Here is a 20,470-nt window from a genome sequence, read left to right on the forward strand (position 1 = left end):
CAGAAGCCACAGTGTCACTTTGGGGGCAGAAATAATCCTTTCCTGGTCAACAAGATGAGAGTCCTGAGGAATCCTAGCGAAACCTGGAGAGTGTTTTCCAGTTAGACTCAGTCCAGAGACCTCCATGGGAATCTCTGATTACAACAGGCTTTGAGTTCTGATGGGAGCCAAGGGACAGGCTCGCCCATGGCCAGGGTCCTTAAAACCTGATGGCTTTCACAGCTATCTCCCCTCATCTTGTAAAATTATGTACATCTGACTCAGACTGATTCAGTTAACCCTGTTTTTGCGAATCCATTTTTCTTCCTTGTAGACTCGATTCTCACAGTCTTTCTTCTTCTCTTCCCTGAAAACAGAGGATGTGTTTTCTGTAGTCATAATCCCAGGGCTCAGGTCTGCAGGACCTGGGTAGGCTGAGGGGCTTTCTCACTCACCATTGCCTGGATGCTCCTGTTGTCTTCTGTGTATGGAGGTATTTGGGAAATGAAGTGGACATTAGCCATGAAGGGAATATTAGTTTTCTAAAATGGGTTATTGATGTAGAGCTGATCTTGGGCTTCTCACACTGTCATGCAGTATAACTTTGAGGAAAGCTGAGGATAGACACTCCATTGTGCTGTGAGCTCTGGGTAACAATAATTATATGGTCTGGCTAGGCATGCCTAATAAGGTCAATAATGCTGGCTATCGGGAAAGACAGGCTGGAATTCCTGGGAAGACCTGCATCTGCCATCCACCATGTGTCCCATCATCTTCTGTTACGCTCTGATTCAATCAGCTCCACCTAGATTATCTAGAACACTCTTTGTGACTTAGAAAAAAAAAATGGCAGGCTCTCCTAACACCTGTATGTTGCCATAGGAGCAACACCTGGGTTAGTGTGTGATTCAGGAGATGACACTATGGTCTTGTCAAGGTGACATGTAAAATTGACTGTTGCCATCATGATATTTTTATATTTGGTAATACGATCATCCTCATATTATAAATATTTTTCTACATTATTTGTGTCAGAGGCTTTGGAACAAGAACAACTCCGCCTTAAATAAAGGTGAGGAAAATAAGACTGAGACCTGCTGAACTACAGTCTCAGCAAGTTAAGGCGTTCTTAGTCACAGGATACCCAGCAAGTCTTGTGCACATCTGGCCCTTATCCACACTATCTTTGTGTCCCTTGGAAAGGGTAGAGATTTGCCTGACTGTAGAATCCCTCAGACAGGCACACGCTGTCCCCATGTGGACTCTCCCCTCAGACAGGCACACGCTGTGCCCATGTGGACTCTCCCCTCAGACAGGCACACGCTGTCCCCGTGTGGACTCTTCTCTCAGACAGGCACACATATGTCCACGTGGTTAATATCATCTGCTGGGTCTCTGTGCCACGGGGATCCCTGTTCTCACTGGGGCACGTTAACACCTCAATTCTCATCCACACTGTGGTCTTTGATGTCTGTGGCCTGCATACCCTGTGTGTCTCTCAGTGTCCTGAATAGTGAAGTGGTCCACCAGGGGGATGGAGGAAGATCTCAGATTTCTCTGTGAAGGAGACAGAATGGAAACCCCTCACATCCCTGCTGGGTCATGTTCTGGGCTATGTCTTTGAAGGCACCCCTGGGACAGTGTCCTAAGATGTCTTCCTGTTTTCCCATAGGAAGGACCCACAGAAAGACAAATAGAAAGGTTTTCTACTAGGACATCATAGAACTTGTGCTTTACTTATGTAACAGACAAATATTTTGAATATTCTTAAATTAGGTATGATATTAATTCTAGCAAACACTATATATAGATAAACATATATATATGGTATATGTATATATATAATGTATATATAGTGTATATGTGTGTATATATATACTGTATATATAATGGATATGTATGTATATATATATTATATGTACATATAAAACAAAATTTTATGATGTCTTGAAATTTAGGGCTGTATATTTGTATATATGCCAATATACATCTTGGTGGACATGATAAAATTAATTCTAATATTTTTGTGCGAGATGATCACTTTCAAACAAGGTGTAACAGGGGAGATGCTTATTTCAACCAGAAATAATTATGGAGCACAGTGAAATTTCTTAAACACGATTTTATGATATGCGACATCAGGTAACAACACAGTAATTGCTGCGAGAGAGAAATTAATGAAAGGAGACTTCTGTTGAATGCACACTCAGATTCTTCTTTAAGGGAATTTCCAGGCCACAGTGCTGGAGTGGGACCCGGTGAATATGAAGTTGAGGAACAGGAGCTGAGATCCCAGACAGGTCGAGAAGTATGGAGTCCACAGATTAGACAGTGGATTGCAGAACCCTGTTCAGAGAGTGAGCCTCACAAATGACAGGAGGGAGACTCAGCCTTGATAAGAGTGCAGCTCAGTGTGTGGAAACCAGGCAAGTTGTACATGAGGACATGCCTTGCCACAGGGAGCTCCCCTTAAAATCTAAAACTACCCTAAAATATAAAAATATTTACTTAAAAAATTTAAAATATGCAGAAAGATCCCATGATAAAGACAAATAAAGGAGAGGTGGACTTGCTATATTAAAATATGAAAAAGTATATTTCTGAGCAAATGATAATACTCATGAGGGCAGACAAATTTATTCCATCATGGAAAATTATTTTTCAAAGAGCAACATTCAAAATGCTTAGGGCCCTAATGAGGAAGCCTCAAACAGAAATATGAACAGAGTTATCTCATTACCAGAGTGATGGCATGAAGAGCCTCAAGCTTTCCAATGAAACAACTACATCTGGTAAAAACTATAAAAACCCAAACATTTGAAGTCAATGCAAATTATTCTAAGCACATACCGTAAATAAAAGTCACTGACTGATAAATTGTGCTTCTCTAGACCGAATAGTGATGACTGCCATGATGCACTTGTTGGCATCTTCACCCGAATAGAAGGTTGGGGCCTTAGGTCTTCTTTGGAAAGTGGTCAGGCTCCGTCCTCATGAGTGGAATTCGTGCCCTGATACGAGACCAGAAATCAAGGATATGGTTTGACTCTGTGTCACCACCTAAATCTCACCTTGTATTGAAGTAATTCCCACATGTCAAGGGTGGAACGAGGTGCAGATAATTGAATCATGGGGGTTGTTTTCTCCTTATAAAAGTGTCAGATCTTGTGAGAAAGATCTGAGCTTCCCTCTTCACTTGGCACTTCTCTCTCCTGTAGCCACGTGAATAAACACCTTCACATCATGATTGTAAGTTTCTTGTGGCCTCCTCAGTCATGCAGAATTGTGAGTCAATTAAACTTCTTTCTTTATAAATTATCCAGCCTCAGGTATGACCTTATAGAAGCATGAAATCATAATTGAGGTACAGAAACAGCAGGATTGGTTACAGGTTGGATTCTGCAAACTACTCTCGGCTCCTTGAGCTCTGTCCTAGAGTTAATTAAGAGAAACTGAGGCCAGCTGTGAAGAGCATAGGCTCGGATACTGGGACTCACTCATGCCAGATATGAGCCCTTGGACACACACATAGCCCCTCCATGTGTGGGTTCACAACCATAACTGAAGAAACCACTGACTCCTAAATGACATAATTTACACACATAGGTAAAAATTACTAAAAATGTGATAGCTGTTAAATGTTTATCACAGATACTAAGGTTTTAAAAAGCTGCATACCTCCTTCAAAATTTGACCACAAGGAAAATCCTTGTGGACCAAGGACAGACAGAGTCATTTCTCTGCTCACGTAAGTTAAACGCGTACCTCACTGCTACATTGGCTCTATTGTTTCACTAAGCCAGACTAATGCCTGCATGACTATTCCTGTAAATTGTGCATTCAGTTAAAGGCTAATCAGAAACTCAAAAGAATGAACCATTTGTCTCATACCTACCTATGATCTGAAAGCTCTCTCCCTACTTCAAGTTGTCCTGCCTTTCTGAACCAAATCAATATACATTTACATATATCGATTAATGTCTCATGTCTCCCTAAGTTGTATAAAACCAAGCTGTGCCTGACACCCTGGGCACACATCATCAGGACTCTTTCAGGCTGTGTCACTGGCATGTCCTTAATCCTGGAAAAATGAATGTTCTAAGTCTATTGAAATTAGTCTCAGGTATTCTTTGGTTTACAGGTTTCTTTCTTATCTCAGAACTTAAATTTTCTGAAATATTATGGAAAATTTAGCAAATAGCACATTCTCTTGTTTATCTATTACTGTTGTTGCAAAAAGTATTTATATAATTTATATATAATTTATCATCTATGTACATTAAAAAACTGAGTAGCAGATTTAAAATTAAAATATCAATTAGCAACTTAATAGAAAAACAAATTATGCTACATTTGTTTACTAAAATGCTACCCAGTATTTGTAAGAAATAAAAAAACACAACATAAAAGGTATAATTCTCAGTATTTCAATTGAGAAAAATAAGCCAAATATAAAAGAGTATATACTGCCTTATTTCATTCTTATAAATTCAACAAAATAAAAACGAGTTTAAAGAAATAGGGAAACATGAGTAGTTTTATAAAGACGTGGTAGAAGAACGGAAGGAGAAAAAAACAAAAAAATATAAAAGAGCAAGAAGAATGCTGGGGTAGGGGGAGTTGACTTGTCATCTTTTTGAAAATAGAGATTTGTTTCAAAGTTTACTATTGTACAGGTTAAATATGTGAATTTTATCATCTGTCAATTGAAACTTATAAAATTTATTACAAGTAAACAGCTGAAATTTTAGACATAAGGGATGACAGGAAGGAACAAATAAATATGTTAAAGGTCAGGTACACCTAAAATTTGTCTGCCTGACACCTAGCTGTCTCTGAATTCATAGGTAAATGCAGCAAAATCACACAGGGTCTTGTTACAGGAAGTGGATTCTGCAAACCACGCTAGGCCCGTTTTGCTCTGTCCTGTGTTGGCTAAGAGAGCAATTGAGGCCAGCTGTGAAGAGCATTGTCCTGGATACTGGGACTCACTCATGGCAGATATGAGCCATTAGACACATACACAGCCCCTCCATGTGTTGGCTCACTTTTACATCTGTAAATGAAGAAAATACTCCTAAGTAACATAATAGATACACATGGGTAAACATAATTAAAATGTGAATGTTGTCAAATATTTATCACAGAACGTTTTCACAATAAGACAGCATGTTTTCTCAAATTCAATCATTGTCATCTAAATCCCCCAGGACACTCTCATCTGCTCTGGGCTCTGTCCTCTTATCAGGCGTCCAGCCCCAGAGCTTGCTATAGTAGGAGGCATGCAAATAGGGCCCTCCCTCTCCTGATGAAAACCAGCCCAGCCCTGACCCTGCAGCTCTGGGATAGAAACCCCAGCCTTGGGATTCCCAGGTGTCTTTATTCAGTGATCAGGACTGAACAAACAGGATTCACCATGGAGTTTTTGCTATGCTGGGTTTTCCTTTTTGCTTTATTAAAAGATGATTCATGGAGAAGTAGAGACATTGAGTGTGGGTGGACAGGAATGAGAGGAGCAGTGGGTATGTGTGGCAATTTCTGACCACAATGTCTCTTTGTTTGCAGGTGTCCTGTGTGAGGTGCAGCTGGTGGAGTCTGGGGGAGGCTGGGTTCAGCCCGGGGGGTCCCTTAGACTCTCCTGTGCAGCCTCTGGATTCACCTTCAGTAGCCATGACATATACTGGGTTCGCCAGGCTCCAGGGAAGGGTCTGGAGTGGGTCTCAGCTATTAATTCTAGTGGTGTCACATACTATGCAGACTCTGTGAAGGGCAGATTCACCATCTCCAGAGACAATGCCAAGAACTCTGTGTATCTTCAAATGAACAGCCTGAGAGTGGAGGACACGGCTGTGTATTACTGTGGAAGACACACAGTGAGGTGAAGTCAGTGTCAGCCCAGACACAAGCCTCCCTGCAGAAACGCTGCAGGGAAATAAGCTGCAGGGGGTGCTCAGGAGCCACTGTTCAGAGTCAATCCCAGCGGCAGGTGCACACGGAGGCTGATTTCCTGTCAGGATGTGGGACTTCATCTTTTTACAGTTTCTCTAGGGAACCTCTCTAAGTTTAGCATTCTGTGCTTAGCAGTGTCATCTCTACATATTTTAAAATGATTATTTTAATTTGAGAACCTATTCTCATCTGCACAAAATGCAGACTGATGCTTAGAAATGAAAAGTCCTCAACCGTGGTCACCAGGATCAGCATCTTGAGGAAACTCAGGAGTTCCTGGTGAGTCTTCTCCAATCAGACTCAGGACAGAAACCTCTGTGAGGTTCCATTCCCTGACTAGAATGGTCTTTAGGAAATTTGATCACAGCCAATGGCGAGGCTGGGCCAGGGCCAGTGTCATTTACAATCTCACATGCTTCACGTCTGACCCTTCTCCTGACACTAAAGGAGGCAAGTCAGCATCAGCACTGAACCAGGGCCCCTTTTGCGAATTGCCCACTCTATTTCTTTTTATTTGTTGTTGTTGTTCTTGCTTTTCCTTGTACTCTTCCTGCTCCCTGTAAAGTGGGGATGGGGTTCTTGCTGCCAATGTTCCAGGCCTCCAGCCCTTTCCCTGCAGCTCAGGCGGGGCTCAGGCTGTGCCTCCCGCAGCCACATGGGAGAGACTGATGAGACTTTCCTCTCTCCCATTGCTCAGCACCCTCCAGTGTGTTGTCTGGAGACTCACCTGGAATGCAAGTGGCCAATAGTAGTGAAGCGAATGAGCTTGTGTGGTCAGAACGGGATGTGGATGTGAAATTTATCCCATGCTGGTCAAGCTATCACAGACTCACGTTCCTCACCAGTAGTGTTAGAAGGAGGGTGTGAAAGTTGTCAGAGTCAAAATAAAGCCACTTGTGTTAACACTCTGACAAATGGAACTAGGAGTAACATGCAGGGGGGTTCTCAGGCACACTCTCCTAATAACGAGAACTATCATAAATGGATGCTGCTTAACCACAGCCTTGGATAGAAGCCACCACAACCTTACAAAAATCTCTTCCACTAGGAAATCTTCCCAGCAACTCCCTGTTTAACCCTACACTGATGCCACCCTTGGTACTGATTCTACAAGCACAGGATAATCCTCTGAAAACAACGTATGTAACCCACCTCATTTTCACTTCTTAATCCTATGGATTGACAACCCGGAGTCACTGCTATGTGTGTTGTTGATGTTAATAAGCCTATTTTACAATATTTGAGGCTGTTTTTCTCTGATATCTCTTCTAACATAAAGAATTCCAAGTTGATGCCAATAAAGAAGCTAGTTAGGAAGATGTGATGGGAAGGCATCTTTAACACCATGTGAAATGTTTCTGCATAGTACATCCATCCCCTAAAATACCTTGCTGCATTGGCATGTGATGAATCAGAGTATAATATTGACAGTAAAATGGAAAATACATGGGCTTTTGATGAATCAAGTGAAAGGGTGATAATATCCATGCCTTGAGGGGGCAGACCATGGGTAGTAAGTTCTAGTGGGAGTACTTTTGGCAAAGGGAGTTTCTGAGTTTCTGAACATCATGCTACTTTTAAATTATGAATACAATTTATGATTTACTTTAACTGAAACCTATTCAGAAGATTTTTGACAGTAAGGGCAGAGAAGCATTTGTGTACTACTAATGATTTAAAGAGTTGTTTGTAATTGCTCCTGTAAAGTATGCACATTGCTCACTTGATACAGTTCAAATGTCACAGTTGGGAAAACAGGAACAAAGCAAATTTCATGAACTGTCATGGCTGTACTTTTGACAAAGAAGTGCTTCATGTCAACCTGAAAACAAACAGACAACAATAAAACATATTCAAATCCACAGGGAGTCTGATCGCTTTCCCTCTCTCTTATAAGTACAAGGCCTTGCCACATACAAATTATTTTCAGGCTCCAGGATATAAAATGCTTTTGGACTGTGGAAGCTAGCAGCTCTCCCCTCAGCCAAAGCCCAAGGTATCTGGGGAATGCAGAGTTGTGCTCATGAAGAAGATGGCATTATTGTGTCTTCCCCTGTGCCTGGCGAGAGCTCCCCAGGGTGTGTCTTAGATGTCAGACATGGGTCTGTGGGGTGAGCAAAGGCACTTGTGACAGACAGGCATGGATCATCCGTGTACTCACATGCCCTGTCCTAGGAGAAGCTGCAGGAGTCAGCCCTGGACCTGAAGAGCCCACACTGTCCCTCTGCCTCACCTGCACTGCATCTGGCCACTCCATCACAACCAGTTCTTACTACTGGACTTGGATCTCCCAGCTCTCAGGGAGGGGCTCAATGGATAGAATGCATTGGTAGTGGTTGTGGGAATCCACTATTCTTGTGGGAAAATGGCAGCATCTCCTTATTTTATAAGGCAGAATAATGTTGTGTACACTTACCACATTGTCTTTATCCATTTGTCCATTGACAGACACTTAGTTTCTATATCTTGGCTGTTGTGAATAGTGCTGCAAAAAGCCTAGGAGTGCAGGGTATCTTCACAAGGCGGTAATTTCATCTCATTTGCGTATATTTTCATAAGCAGGATCACTGGTCATATGGTATTTCTGTTTTAATTTATTAAGGAGCCACCATACTGTTTTGCATAATGGTGGGAATATGGAATATCGTAGCCACTGTGAGGAACAGTTTTAGTTCTGAGGTATAATCTAAAAACAACTAATGTTTGATTATAGTTCTTCATATGAGGCTGTAATAAATCTAGTCAAAGTCCAGAAATTTTTACCACATTGGGAAAGGATAAGTTTGCCCCTAATTATCTTTGAGGGAGAAGATTGTCAGAATGTGAGATGGAGGCTGTAGGCAGGATTCAGGATGATTCAGTAATAAATAGTAATGACAGAGGAAAACAGAGATACAGAGACATGAAGAGAGAAAGAGAATATGAAGCAATAAGAGTAAAATCTGCTGAATACCAGTGTGGGCTTTTCAGTCATAGACACATCTACATGAGCGAGGAACCATGAAGTCAAGTGAGGCGCGGAGAACATGTTCAATTTAAATCAACGTATTTTCAGAGACACCCATTGCCCCGTCACATGGATGAGAAATCTTTCAAACCAGTGAAGTGGGAACTCACAGTAAGTCATGAAGTTACCATGTTTTCACAAACTTTCATTAATATGTCAAGGACTTCTACAGATCACTCATATACAAATATTCAAGATGTGTTTGTGCATTTATGGATGTCTAGAGAAAAATAATGTTTTGAGAAAGCTTTTTCAAGTTACAGAGATCTGCTTAAGTTGGAGACCTCAAAGGAGAGTGTCTGTGAGTGAATACTGGTCTATCACTTAAATAGGTCAAAATTCCCTCTGTTGGAGTAGCCTTCCAATTACATAGATTTCTTTATTGCTTCTTGAGTTGTAAAACATAAACCCAAGGATTGACTTAGTGGAATTTGACTGCTGTGTTGATAAAACTTCTGATGAGGTTTCCTCCAGTGCTTTGAGAATAGCTTTCCTATTTTTTTACTCCAGAAAATGAATTTTCACGAGCTCTCAGGACATCACATTTCAGGTGCTTTAGTTAAAGAGACTGACTTCCTAGGGACAGGCTGCTTTCTTCTAACCATGAGCTCACTTCCACATACCATTCAGGTCGTAGCTCTATTATCAAGAATTATGAAGATGCTACACTTAAATGCACTGAAAATCCTGCCCTTCAATTAAATGTTGATTGGCATGGACATGAATTGGCCACTCTAGGATATGTGTCCTATGTTATGGGCTCAACCTATCAGTGGACTGAGAATCCTCCATTAGCTGCCTCTGATTGTGGCACAAAGCAGATTGACAATCCTCAGAGTCATCCATGAAAAAAAGAGTCCTATGGTTCATGGAGTTCTTGAAGACATTCAGGTGAGTGGAGGGGAGAAACAGGATTGGGGCTGCCAGCCATTCCAACAACACTGGAAATGATTAGCACCTAAGTATAAAGGTCTACATAATTCTAAACACCCTGCATGACAGGCTGACAGGAAGAAGTTCAGCCCCATAGCAGCTCCATAGCAACCCTTTAGGATACTTGGTAATGAAGCTGTTTCAGGGAAGAAATGTCTGCTCAGGTGAATCAGTGATGCTGCTCTGAGCTATAATAAACAGTGAATTGGACCCAGGTTTCTCTGAGTTCAATGTGATGATTACACTCGCTGCTCCAGTGTGTTTAAATGAGCATGTGACAATTTAGATGAGCCTGGCTGTGTGGTTTGTTCTATGTAAATCTGAGCCACATAAACACAGAGGGCTTGTCTGACCTAGTATGAAGGCGTGAAATCCTGGAGGCCCCACACTCCACACTCTTAATGTTTTTTTTTGCTCCACGAACCTCCAAGTTCTTTGGGTGAGAATTGAGATAGATTATTTCATAGCAAAGTCATAAAGACACCTAAACTCTGAGAAATACACAGAGAAACCTCTCCAGATAGACCATCCAGGGGAAGGACATTTCTAGCACCTTATCTATGTGGGGAAGGTCGTCCATCTCCATTACAAACCCCTCCCAGCAGCCTTCCTTTATCATGAAAATGGGTCAAATTCGCCAATAGGGTAAGAATCCTATAATGTTGCAGCCAGAAAAGGGAAAGCATCAGTTTAGGCTCTGGAGACTCTGTGTATATGTCACATTCCAGAGAAAGAAGTCCACTAAATTATTTAGATTCAATTGTAACAACATGTAACACTACCAGGATGCACAAATTGCCTTCTCACCAGTATGGTTATTCCGGATTAAAGATGAAAGTGGGGCAATGCACAGACTCTATCTGAGGAGGAGAACATAGGGAAAATGAAATAGAATGGCAGAGAACAAGACAAGGTCAGAAGAGGCATCTGAAGCCTCTGATATCAACTCTAAAGACAAGGTCTTGGTAACTTCCTCTTGACCGCAGTTTATTTTATCATGGGCACTTGCAGGGTTCCTAGCAGAGGGGCAAATAAAGAACTGCATGCACTTCCCAAGTCTTCACTTGTATCCTGTTTACACTGGATTTCTAGGAGATAAAAAGGCATAAACCTAGACCTAGTGTCAGTGCAGGAGGCACTTTCTACAGGCGAGATGCTGGAAGAAGGGAAAATGTGTGCTATTGGAAGAGAAGACACAGAGATGCTGTAATCTGAATGTACATGCACCCGCAGGCGTTCTCAGATGCAACGTTCAACTACAAGAACCTAATGAAGAAACGGGGGCCTCCCAAAGTCCTGCAAGTTCCTGTATTCACTGTGTGTCCACTGATTCAGAGCACCTGCAGCTTCAGAGAAGGGGCTGCCTCCTGTGTCATAGAATCTTTCCTTTGGGTCTTTCTGCAGAGTCCAATAGGTTTGGTTAAGCAATCAATTGTTTCAATAGAAGTGTTGGCAGCAGATATTGTCGCTGTAAGAGTATTCTAAACCAGGACACGGCCACTTTATGGTGGCCTAAAGACTCTGGAGGAAAACGCTTTGTGAGCCCTGACAGGAACCTGCTTGGAAGGCAAGGGCTGGGCTGGAGGGGGCGCTCAGGAGCCACACAGCACAGGGTCCAGCCCAGAGCAGGAAGCTGGAGGGAGGTTTCCTCTCAGGGCCTTGATTTTCTTTAGTCAGAAAAAAAAAAAAAATCTAAAATAACTTTTCTACAAGTTGCTGATGTGATGTTAAATATCCTGCTACAGTGGAACAATTCATGTAACTTGGGGCATTGAGAACTATTTTTTAAAGTAAGCTTCTAGGATTACAAATATCTTAATAGTGAGAATATGATGAATAGGGATGGTTTTACTAATTCAATGGATGCAGAATTGTGAAAGCCACTATATTCCTATAAAAAATTCACATTTCACTGTTAAGTAATGTTGCCTACATTGTGTGAGTGACAGGGCAGTGGAGGATCTGAAAGTGTGGCAGGTGCACAGACCTAGTGAGTCAGAAATCAATATGGAAAGGTGAGGATCTATGGATATGAACTGATAGTATGTAAATACTTAATGAAATTCTAATAAATGGAGTTCAAAAGTAACCTAAAATTATTCAAAACATAAATTCCTTTATGATTATTTTGGGTGCAGTGAGCTCATAAAGAACTCCAAACTCTGGTTCCATCATCTGATTACTATTGTCTGTGAGATGAGAAAATCAGCTGTAATCACACATCACAGGGCAAATCTGTAAACTAAGTGTGTTTCTATTAAAGATCCTGGGGGATCAGCCACCAGGCGGGTACTGGAGACACTCTCTCAGGAGTACCCAACAGATCTCAGAGGCACCTGCTGGACACTCACATGGGACATCAGCAGTCACTTTCTCAGAGTCACCAGTGAGCTGTGCTTGTATCAGATGGGTCCAGGATAGGGCTAAGGTATCTGCTCAGTGTCATGGAGAGCAAAGGTCCCAAAATGATCCGGGTGGTCTTTATGCTAACCAGATTTAGATTCACAGCGAAGAGCCTGTTCTGTGTGGTTTCATTCTTCAGTGAAAGGACCTCTGTCCACAAATGTTTGTAAATGGAGCAGGGCATGTATTTTCTCAAGCAGGATTAGGGCTTGGCCCATCAGCATCTCACTCTTGCAAGTCTCATCTGTCATTTATCTTCCCTTTCTTATCATGGATCAGGCTTTGAGCTATGAAATACATGCTCTGTCTCATAAATATGCAAATAAACTGAGATCAACTGAGGTAAATATGTTCTGTGCCATGAGAGCATCACCCAACAACCACATCCCTGCTCTGGAGAATCCCCGGAGAGCTCAGCTCCTCACCATGGACTGGACCTGGAAGATCCTCTTCTTGGTGGCAGCAGCTACAGGTAAGGGGCTCCTAAGTCCATTGATGAGAAGGGGATTGAGTCCAGCCAAGGGGGTTTTTATCCACTCCTGTGTCCTCCCCACAGGTGCCCACTCTCAGGTGCAGCTGGTGCAGTCAGCGGCTGAGGTGAAGAAGCCTGGGTCCTCAGGGAAGGTCTCCTGCAAGGCTTCTGGATACACCTTTACTAGCTACTATATGCACTGGGTGCAGCAGGCCCCTGGACAAGGGCTTGAGTGGATGGGACGGATCGACCCTGGTAATGGTAACACAAACTATGCGCAGAAGTTCCAGGGCAGAGTCACCATGACCAGTGACACGTCCACAAGCACAGCCTACATGGAGTTGAGCAGCCTGAGATCTGAGGACACGGCCGTGTATTACTGTCCGAGAGACACACAGTGTGAAAACCACATCCTGAGAGTGTCAGAAACCCCAGAGAGGAGGCAGCTGTGTTGACGTGGAGGAGACGACAAAGATTATAAGATTGAAAAATTTCTTAGGAAATGAGATGAAGTCATGAAAGGAACAATATAAATGTGTATTTGAGAAATTTTAATTATTTGAGATAGTTTTCATACAACAGATATTCTGTAAGTAAATATCAGTGATTGGAGAATTAATCAAATTTATAAAGCTGATATAGAACATCCTGTGAAGGCATCTTCCTAAACATCAATTTCTGAATCAATGTTGTAAATATTTTGGAACACACACACAAATCACATTTCGACTCTACTTTTATTTCCATTTTAAAAATGCCAAAAAATTCTCATTTTGTGCATGTAGCATTTTGAATTCCCAGCATCAATGCACAATAGTTCTTGGTTTTCCACATTCACATTGCCATTTACCATTCTAAGAATTGTGTATTTTAACCAATCTAATAGGCGAGTAATGGTATCTAATTTTTATTTAAATACATTTCCCTAATTTTAAAAAATTATGTTTAAAAAGTTTTCATATAATTTTTCATGAGATGCCTCTCTTGGTATTTGCTTCATTTTAGCTGCATTGTTTTCTTTTGATTAGTTGTAACTATACTTGCATATTGATTATAAAAGTAATTTAACTAATTAAAAGAATTAATTTAACAAATATGTGACTCGGAAGTATTTTCTCCAAGTCTGTAGCTGTCTTTTACTCCCTTATCAGTGTTTATTGTAGAAAAATATGTGTGTGTGTGTGTTTGTATAAATTTAGATTAAAAACATGTAAAATTTTATTCACCCATAGATCATGTCTGTGGCATTATACCTGAAGCCTCACTATAAAATACACTCATAGTAATTATTTTTCTCCATGTCTCTAATTTCAGTCCACAATCAGTTCCTGAGTGTTTAAGCTTCACCTGCTTGACTAGAGGACTATCAACCTAACATATTTGGAATACTTTTGTAAGGAGATGTGTTCTTCCCATTATTTTTTATTTAATCATCTATTAATATCCATATTGGTTTATGGATGTGTATTTCATACTCTGGAGAAGATCCATGGTACATTATTCATTTTATTGTTGAAATCACACATCTTTACCAGGTGCTGGGAGCTCATTTAGTTTGGATCCTGCATCCTTACAGCACACCTCATCCTTTTGTTTTTGAACACTTCCCTGCTTCCTGGTATTACAAGAAATTCTAAGCTCATTTTCTATATCAACTTTTTTGTACATAGAATCAGCAATTTTTCTAAAGATTGCTTGTTTCTGATGTTAAATAATAGTATTAAAATAAAAAATGGTGACACTGTGTATGTCTGTTGTTAATGTGGTTTAAGTACTTGTAGGGCCTCTCAACCAACTGGCCTACTAAATGTTCATGTTTATATGGACCCATGTTTTTGGACACATCGAAACTATTTATGTGTCTAATCTTCTGTAACTTTATTAAAAATGAGAACACACTTGTCTCTCCCCACAACTATGTCACCACATGGACCTTTCTAGCCTGCCTTCCTTGATGTCTGTAAATACCCACTGCAAAGTGAGGAACCCCATCCCACCATATGCCATTTTATTATTTAGCTGCACAATTTCAGGACATATGCATAGCAGTATCAGAAATGTAAACCTGTACCCTGGTTGGAAACATGTTTATCTACTAGAATAGAGTGTTTCTGTGTGGTTTCTTTGCAATTTAAAGCTCCTTAGTTCAACGACTTCATCTTCTACTCTCTTCACTGAATTTATTTCAATTACACTGTAAAATTCGATTTATTTGAAATTACATAAAAGCCAAAACTATAGTCAAGTAAACATATAGAGGATATTCCAGGAATTCAGAGTGTGGGTATAAAGAAAGTGTAAAAGGCACTGTTTAAGAAGAGTAAAAGTATTTTTAGTGATATGCAATATGAGACATTACACAATTTATCGAAGCATGTACTTTTGTGATGGAAAATATAAACCTAAATATATACAATTTAAAAAACATATTTAGCAGTTCATTTACCCCAGAATCAAATGCAGACTGTATAAAATTATCTAATAACTTATTTTGTGATAGGCGGGAAGTCTTGAGATGCCTGCAACAAAGAATGAAGTAATTTTACTCATTTGCATATAATATAAGATGTTACCATTCACTAAAGACTTTTAATTTAATTTAAAGCAAGTCAATTTTGTATGGGACTCAGGTTTTTTCTTCCTGACAAGCAAATAATCCACAAGATTCTTTTATTTCCTTGGTTGAGATAGATTTCCCCCAAGTTTCAGCTCAGTTTAGGCATACACTGTCCCTGAATGGGCATTGTGCACACACCTGTCAACATGTGGAACCTTCTATCCGACAAACACACCTTTACTCATGTGGATTCCTCCCTCAGACAAACACACGTGTTCCCATATGGACTCTTTCCTTAGACTACCCCATATGTTCTTATATTTACTCTTTCTTCAGAAAATAGACATTCCCTCATGCGGACTCTTGCCTCAGACAAGCAAACATGTCTCCATGTGAACTCTTCACTCAGATAAGTACACATATTTCCGCATTGACTGTTTCCCTACACAGGCACATATATCCAATGTTGAACTGTTTTGTGGCAAAATGATCTCAAGATAATGATAACCACAAACCCCCTCCCTGACAAGGTGTAGATCTGTGTTTTTTTCATTGTAGCCTAACTTTTCCTTATTGTCAAGAACTGTAGTTTGCAGTTGCAAATGCACCAATTAGAGACAGGTGTCAATTTTCTCTGGAAATGTATTTTTAGGTTCTCACTGGACGTACTTGTTGATAGTGTTTGCTACTATGAAGATACCTGAACAGTGTCCACATTAGAGAATAAGAAAGCAACAGGCAGATTACCCCTGTGGATCCGGACCCAGGAATCCTTTGACCCTGCCCTCCCTGAAATGTAGACACAAATGACGGATGAGCAATGCTGAGCGGTGCTCCAGGACCACAAAAAGAAAGATATGGAAATGCGTCCACACCCACCTCATAAAAGGCGGCTCATCCCTGTTCCTTGAGGCCCTGGTGAGGAGCCAACCCCAAGTCTGTGCCCTTCCTCTCTGTCCACACTGTGGGGTCTGCCCTGGTCTGGATTCCTTCTCATCACCCTCAATATTAATGCCCTTTGTGAATCAGGTCCAGCTGTGGCTGCTCCACATGGGGCTGTTCTCAGTCCCTTTTCTCTGTTCACAGAATTCCTGCGTGAAGTCTGCTGGTGGAGTCAGACAGGGAAACATTGTACAGCCCAGCAGTTCACTGAGACTCTCCTGCAAAGCCTCTGATTACACCTTTACTGGCTACAGCACCACCTTGGTCCAGCAGGCTTCACAGCAGGGACTGGTGTGGGTGGCAACATGAGTGACCAAGTGGGAGTTCTCAGGGTTACTCTCCATGAGCACAAAAAAATTAACATTCCCAAATGACACCCTTTCAAGTGCAGTCCACTTCACAACGACCAACCTGAAAGCCAAGGACAAGGCCGTGTACTGCAGTGAGGGACACAGGAGTGGGAACATCTGGGTGAGCCCAGACACAAAAATCTCTGCAGGGAAACTGGAGGGAACTGGGTGGCAGATGCTGCTCAGGACCACCAGGGGGTGCTAGAGTGGCCGGTAGGGCGTGCTTAGGACCACCAGGGGGCGCTGAGGTCACCATGGGAGCTCAGTCCACGCGGGTTCTCTGTGGAGGCAGGTTGACATCAGGAATCTGAGAGACTGGCTTCCTTTTACACTTTGGTAATTCCTGATCTGGTCAATTCCTCAGGGTCTCTCAGCATTTATTCCTTGTAACTTCATGATTTCTTTTACCTATGAAACATTAACTTAGAACAGAGATTTCTTTCAACCATTAATGCTGCATATTTTCCAACTAATACTAGCAATGATCTCTCATGACAATTATTCAAATAGGTTACTTATTTATTTTGTCAAATGGTCATAGTTTTCTCATCCAGCCTGCTGTTCCTGAACCACACTGTGTGAAAGCCCTCAGTAAACTCTATGTCTTGTTCACTGATCTGGGTTTATTTCTTTAGCCTATTGTACATGATGCCAGTCCTATTGGAGTCAATATTGGTTTGACATGACATCCAGTGAACCTGGAAAAAGGTAAACAAAAAGAAATCTCACGAGCACCCAGAAAATGAAATCTAAAAAGAGGACACCCCTACAGAAATCCTGGGCAGGCTATGAATTTCTATTTGGGGCCCAAAAGCTGCTGTCCATGATGGATGGGGCCGAGTGCATGAGTATAGGGATGCTGCCAAAATGCCGAAGGTTCTGGAAGAACCATCTCAGCGGGTGCCTCTTACAAAGTGCAAGTTAGATGCCCAAGCTGTTGCATTTGCAAATGGCTATTTTCTCCTGGCTGCACTCTGAGCAACCGCTAAGGCAGTGCTTACTGTTTAAGCTACAGTTAGTCAGTCACAAGAAGAGCTACTAGAAAAACATGCCTGACTAGCTCAGACTAATCAGAGACCTTTCTGTCCTGGGTGTGTAAGGAGAATGGTAAATTGGGGACGGTGGCTTGTTGAGCAGCACATTTGAAGGATTTCTGACCATCACACGAACTAGTTAGGGCTATGATGACTAAATTTTCATGGGACCCTAAGACCTAGGATCCCCTGAAGGGCTCTAGGCTGGACACAGTGGCACAGGCCTGTAATCCCAGCAACTTGGGAGGCCAAGGCGGGCGGATTGCCTGAGTTCAGGAGTTTGCAACCATCCTGGGCAACACAGTGAAACCCTGTCTCTATTAAAATACAAAAAAAATTAGCTGGGCCTGGTGTCACACACCTATAGTCCAAGCTACTCAGGAGGCTGGGGAAAAAGAATTGCTTGAACCTGAAAGGCAGAGGTTGCAGTGAACTGAGATCACACCACGGCACTCCAGCCAGGGCAAGAGTGAGACTCCATCTCCAAAAAAAAGAGCTCTAGTGGGGAGGAGGATGAATACTGGGGTAAGTCCATGGGGGTTCCGGTCCTCTCCACACATCTGGTGGCCACCACCAAGATAAAAATGGGCCAACTGTACCAGCAGAGGTTAGACCCTCAAGACAGTTTCCCACTTGAAATAAGGAGGCACACCACAATGTGGGATTTCCCCACTGGGAATTGCTGAACTAAGAAACAGGTTGAGACAGAAGTAGAGAAAGTTGATCAGAGGGTGGGTTCTCCATCTATGAGGCATGAGAGAGGAGGGCATTATACTCCCTGAACTCAAGATTAGTGAAATGACATCCATCACAAACCATCTGGGCCAGAGGCAGCAGCTCTATGGTGTCAACAATGGAGACTGGACCATCCTCCTCCTTAGATGGGTGATTGCAGGGGGCCCTGGTGAAATGAGGGAGATGTCAGATTTATTAGTTTGTTCTCTCATCACTAGAAAGTAATACCTGAAACTGAGTAATTTATAGAGAAAAGAGGTTTAATTTATCCATGATTCTGTCGGCTGTAGAGTAAGCATGATGATGGAATCTGTTCAGCCTCTGGGGAGTCCACAGGTACGTTACAATGACAGCAAAAGGCAAAGGGGAAGCAGACATTTTATATGGTGGAAGAAGGAGCAAAGAAAGAGTGAGGGCAGAGGTGCTACACACTAATGTTAAACAGCCAAATCTCATGAGAACCCATTTACTACTGCAGCAAGGGGGATGGTGATTAAAACCATTTATTATAAATCTGCTCCCATGATACAACCACAGGGCCCCACCTCCAACGTTAGGGAAGCAAAATCACAAAAAGTCGTTGTGACAGGTGGGGCATCCTGAAAACCTCACTGGACAGTCCCACATCACCCTGGAGCTGTCTAGGGGAGCAGTCTCCTCCAGTGTTTAGAGGCAAAGGGAGAGATACTGAGGCTAACTCTGTCCAGATGTGTGATATTGGACAGACTGTGCAACTGCTCTGTTCTGTACGTAATTTATCTTCTCTAAAAATGTAACATTTGACACTCGAATTAAATATATTCTGCAAATCATAGTAAAATAAGATGATGACTGCTAAATGATTATCAAGGCACAATCACAAAATCTGAAGATATATTTTCCTGAGAGATAGGATTACCTCCAGTGTTTTCCAGGACACTCTCATCTGCTCTGGGCCCTGCCCTCTCCTCAGCTGCCCCACCCCAGAGCTTGCTTTGTAGCAGGAGACATGCAAATAGGGCCCTCCCTCTGCTCATAAAAGCCAGCCCAGCCCTGACCCTGCAGCTCTGGGAGAGGAGCCCAGCCCCAGAATTCCCAGGTGTTTCCATTCGTTGATCAGCACTGAACACAGAGGACTCACCATGGAGTCTGTGCTGAGCTGGGTTTTCCTTGCTACAGTTTTGAAAGGTAATTCACGGAGAACTGGAGACACTGAGTGTGAGGGGCCATGAGTGAGGGGAACAGCGGGTATGTGTGGCAGTTAATGACCAGGGTTTCTCTGTGTTTGCAGGTGTCCAGTGTGAGGTGCAGCTGGTGGAGTCTGGGGGAGGCTTGGTCCAGCCTGGGGGGTCCCTGAGACTCTCCTGTGCGGCCTCTGGATTCACCTTCAGTGACTACTACATGCACTGGGTCCGCCAGGCTCCAGGGAAGGGGCTGGAGTGGGTGGGTGTTATTAGAAACAAAGCCAATGGTGGGACAGCAGAATACGCCGCGTCTGTGAAAGGCCGATTCACCATCTCGAGAGATGATTCCAAGAACTCGCTGTATCTGCAGATGAGCAGCCTGAGAGCCGAGGACACGGCCGTGTATTACTGTGCAAAAGACACAGTGAGGGGAGGCCCGTGTGAGCCCGGACACAAACCTCCTGCGGGGGCGCGCGGGGCCACCAGGGGGCGCTCGGGACCACTGAGGACGGGGCAGGTCCCAGGAGCAGGTGTAGGGGGAGGTTTTCTTTCTCAGCGAAGGTGGCAGGTTTGTTTATGCAGGGCTCGGAAGTCTTATGAGGTTGTGATATTTTATTATCGTTTTTTATTGATATTTGTGTTTCAGTAATTTTTACATTTATATGTAGGGATGCTTTTTTTTTTTAAAAATACATACCTTCAAGAAATAATTCTTCCTAATCATTTGTAACTATTCTTCTAGTTGCAAATGATTAGGAAGAATTATTTCAACATCTGTTGATTTCAGCAACTACATAGCTATGGGAACATTAACTTACATCTATAGACATAATTATATAATATGTCCTAAAGAATTAAACATAGTGATGTTTCAATTTGTCTGTATGGTTTACATAACTCAATGTCTACTTGTGACCTTAAACATTGTGTGTTGTTCATTTTGAAA

General features: G+C 42.2%; 3 gene segments (V, D, J or C); all 3 read left to right on the forward strand.

Annotated features, from left to right (window-relative positions):
• Positions 1 to 5,861, forward strand: part of LOC108297550 — a 6,693-nt gene extending 832 nt beyond the window's left edge. Inside the window, 1 exon segment of the V gene segment in view lies at positions 5,545 to 5,861. Coding sequence covers positions 5,545 to 5,861 — 317 coding nt within the window.
• A 6,780-nt stretch (positions 5,862 to 12,641) lies between these two features.
• On the forward strand, positions 12,642 to 13,198 carry LOC108297566. The segment is given in 2 exon segments: positions 12,642 to 12,743; positions 12,828 to 13,198. Coding segments are annotated over 2 exon segments (417 nt in total).
• Positions 13,199 to 19,412: 6,214 nt separating this feature from the next.
• Positions 19,413 to 20,173, forward strand: LOC108297551. The segment is given in 2 exon segments: positions 19,413 to 19,528; positions 19,632 to 20,173. Coding segments are annotated over 2 exon segments (588 nt in total).
• Positions 20,174 to 20,470: the final 297 nt, after the last annotated feature.

Source organism: Cebus imitator, unplaced genomic scaffold (assembly GCF_001604975.1).
Source record: "Cebus imitator isolate Cc_AM_T3 unplaced genomic scaffold, Cebus_imitator-1.0 Scaffold814, whole genome shotgun sequence".
Lineage (NCBI taxonomy): Eukaryota > Metazoa > Chordata > Mammalia > Primates > Cebidae > Cebus > Cebus imitator.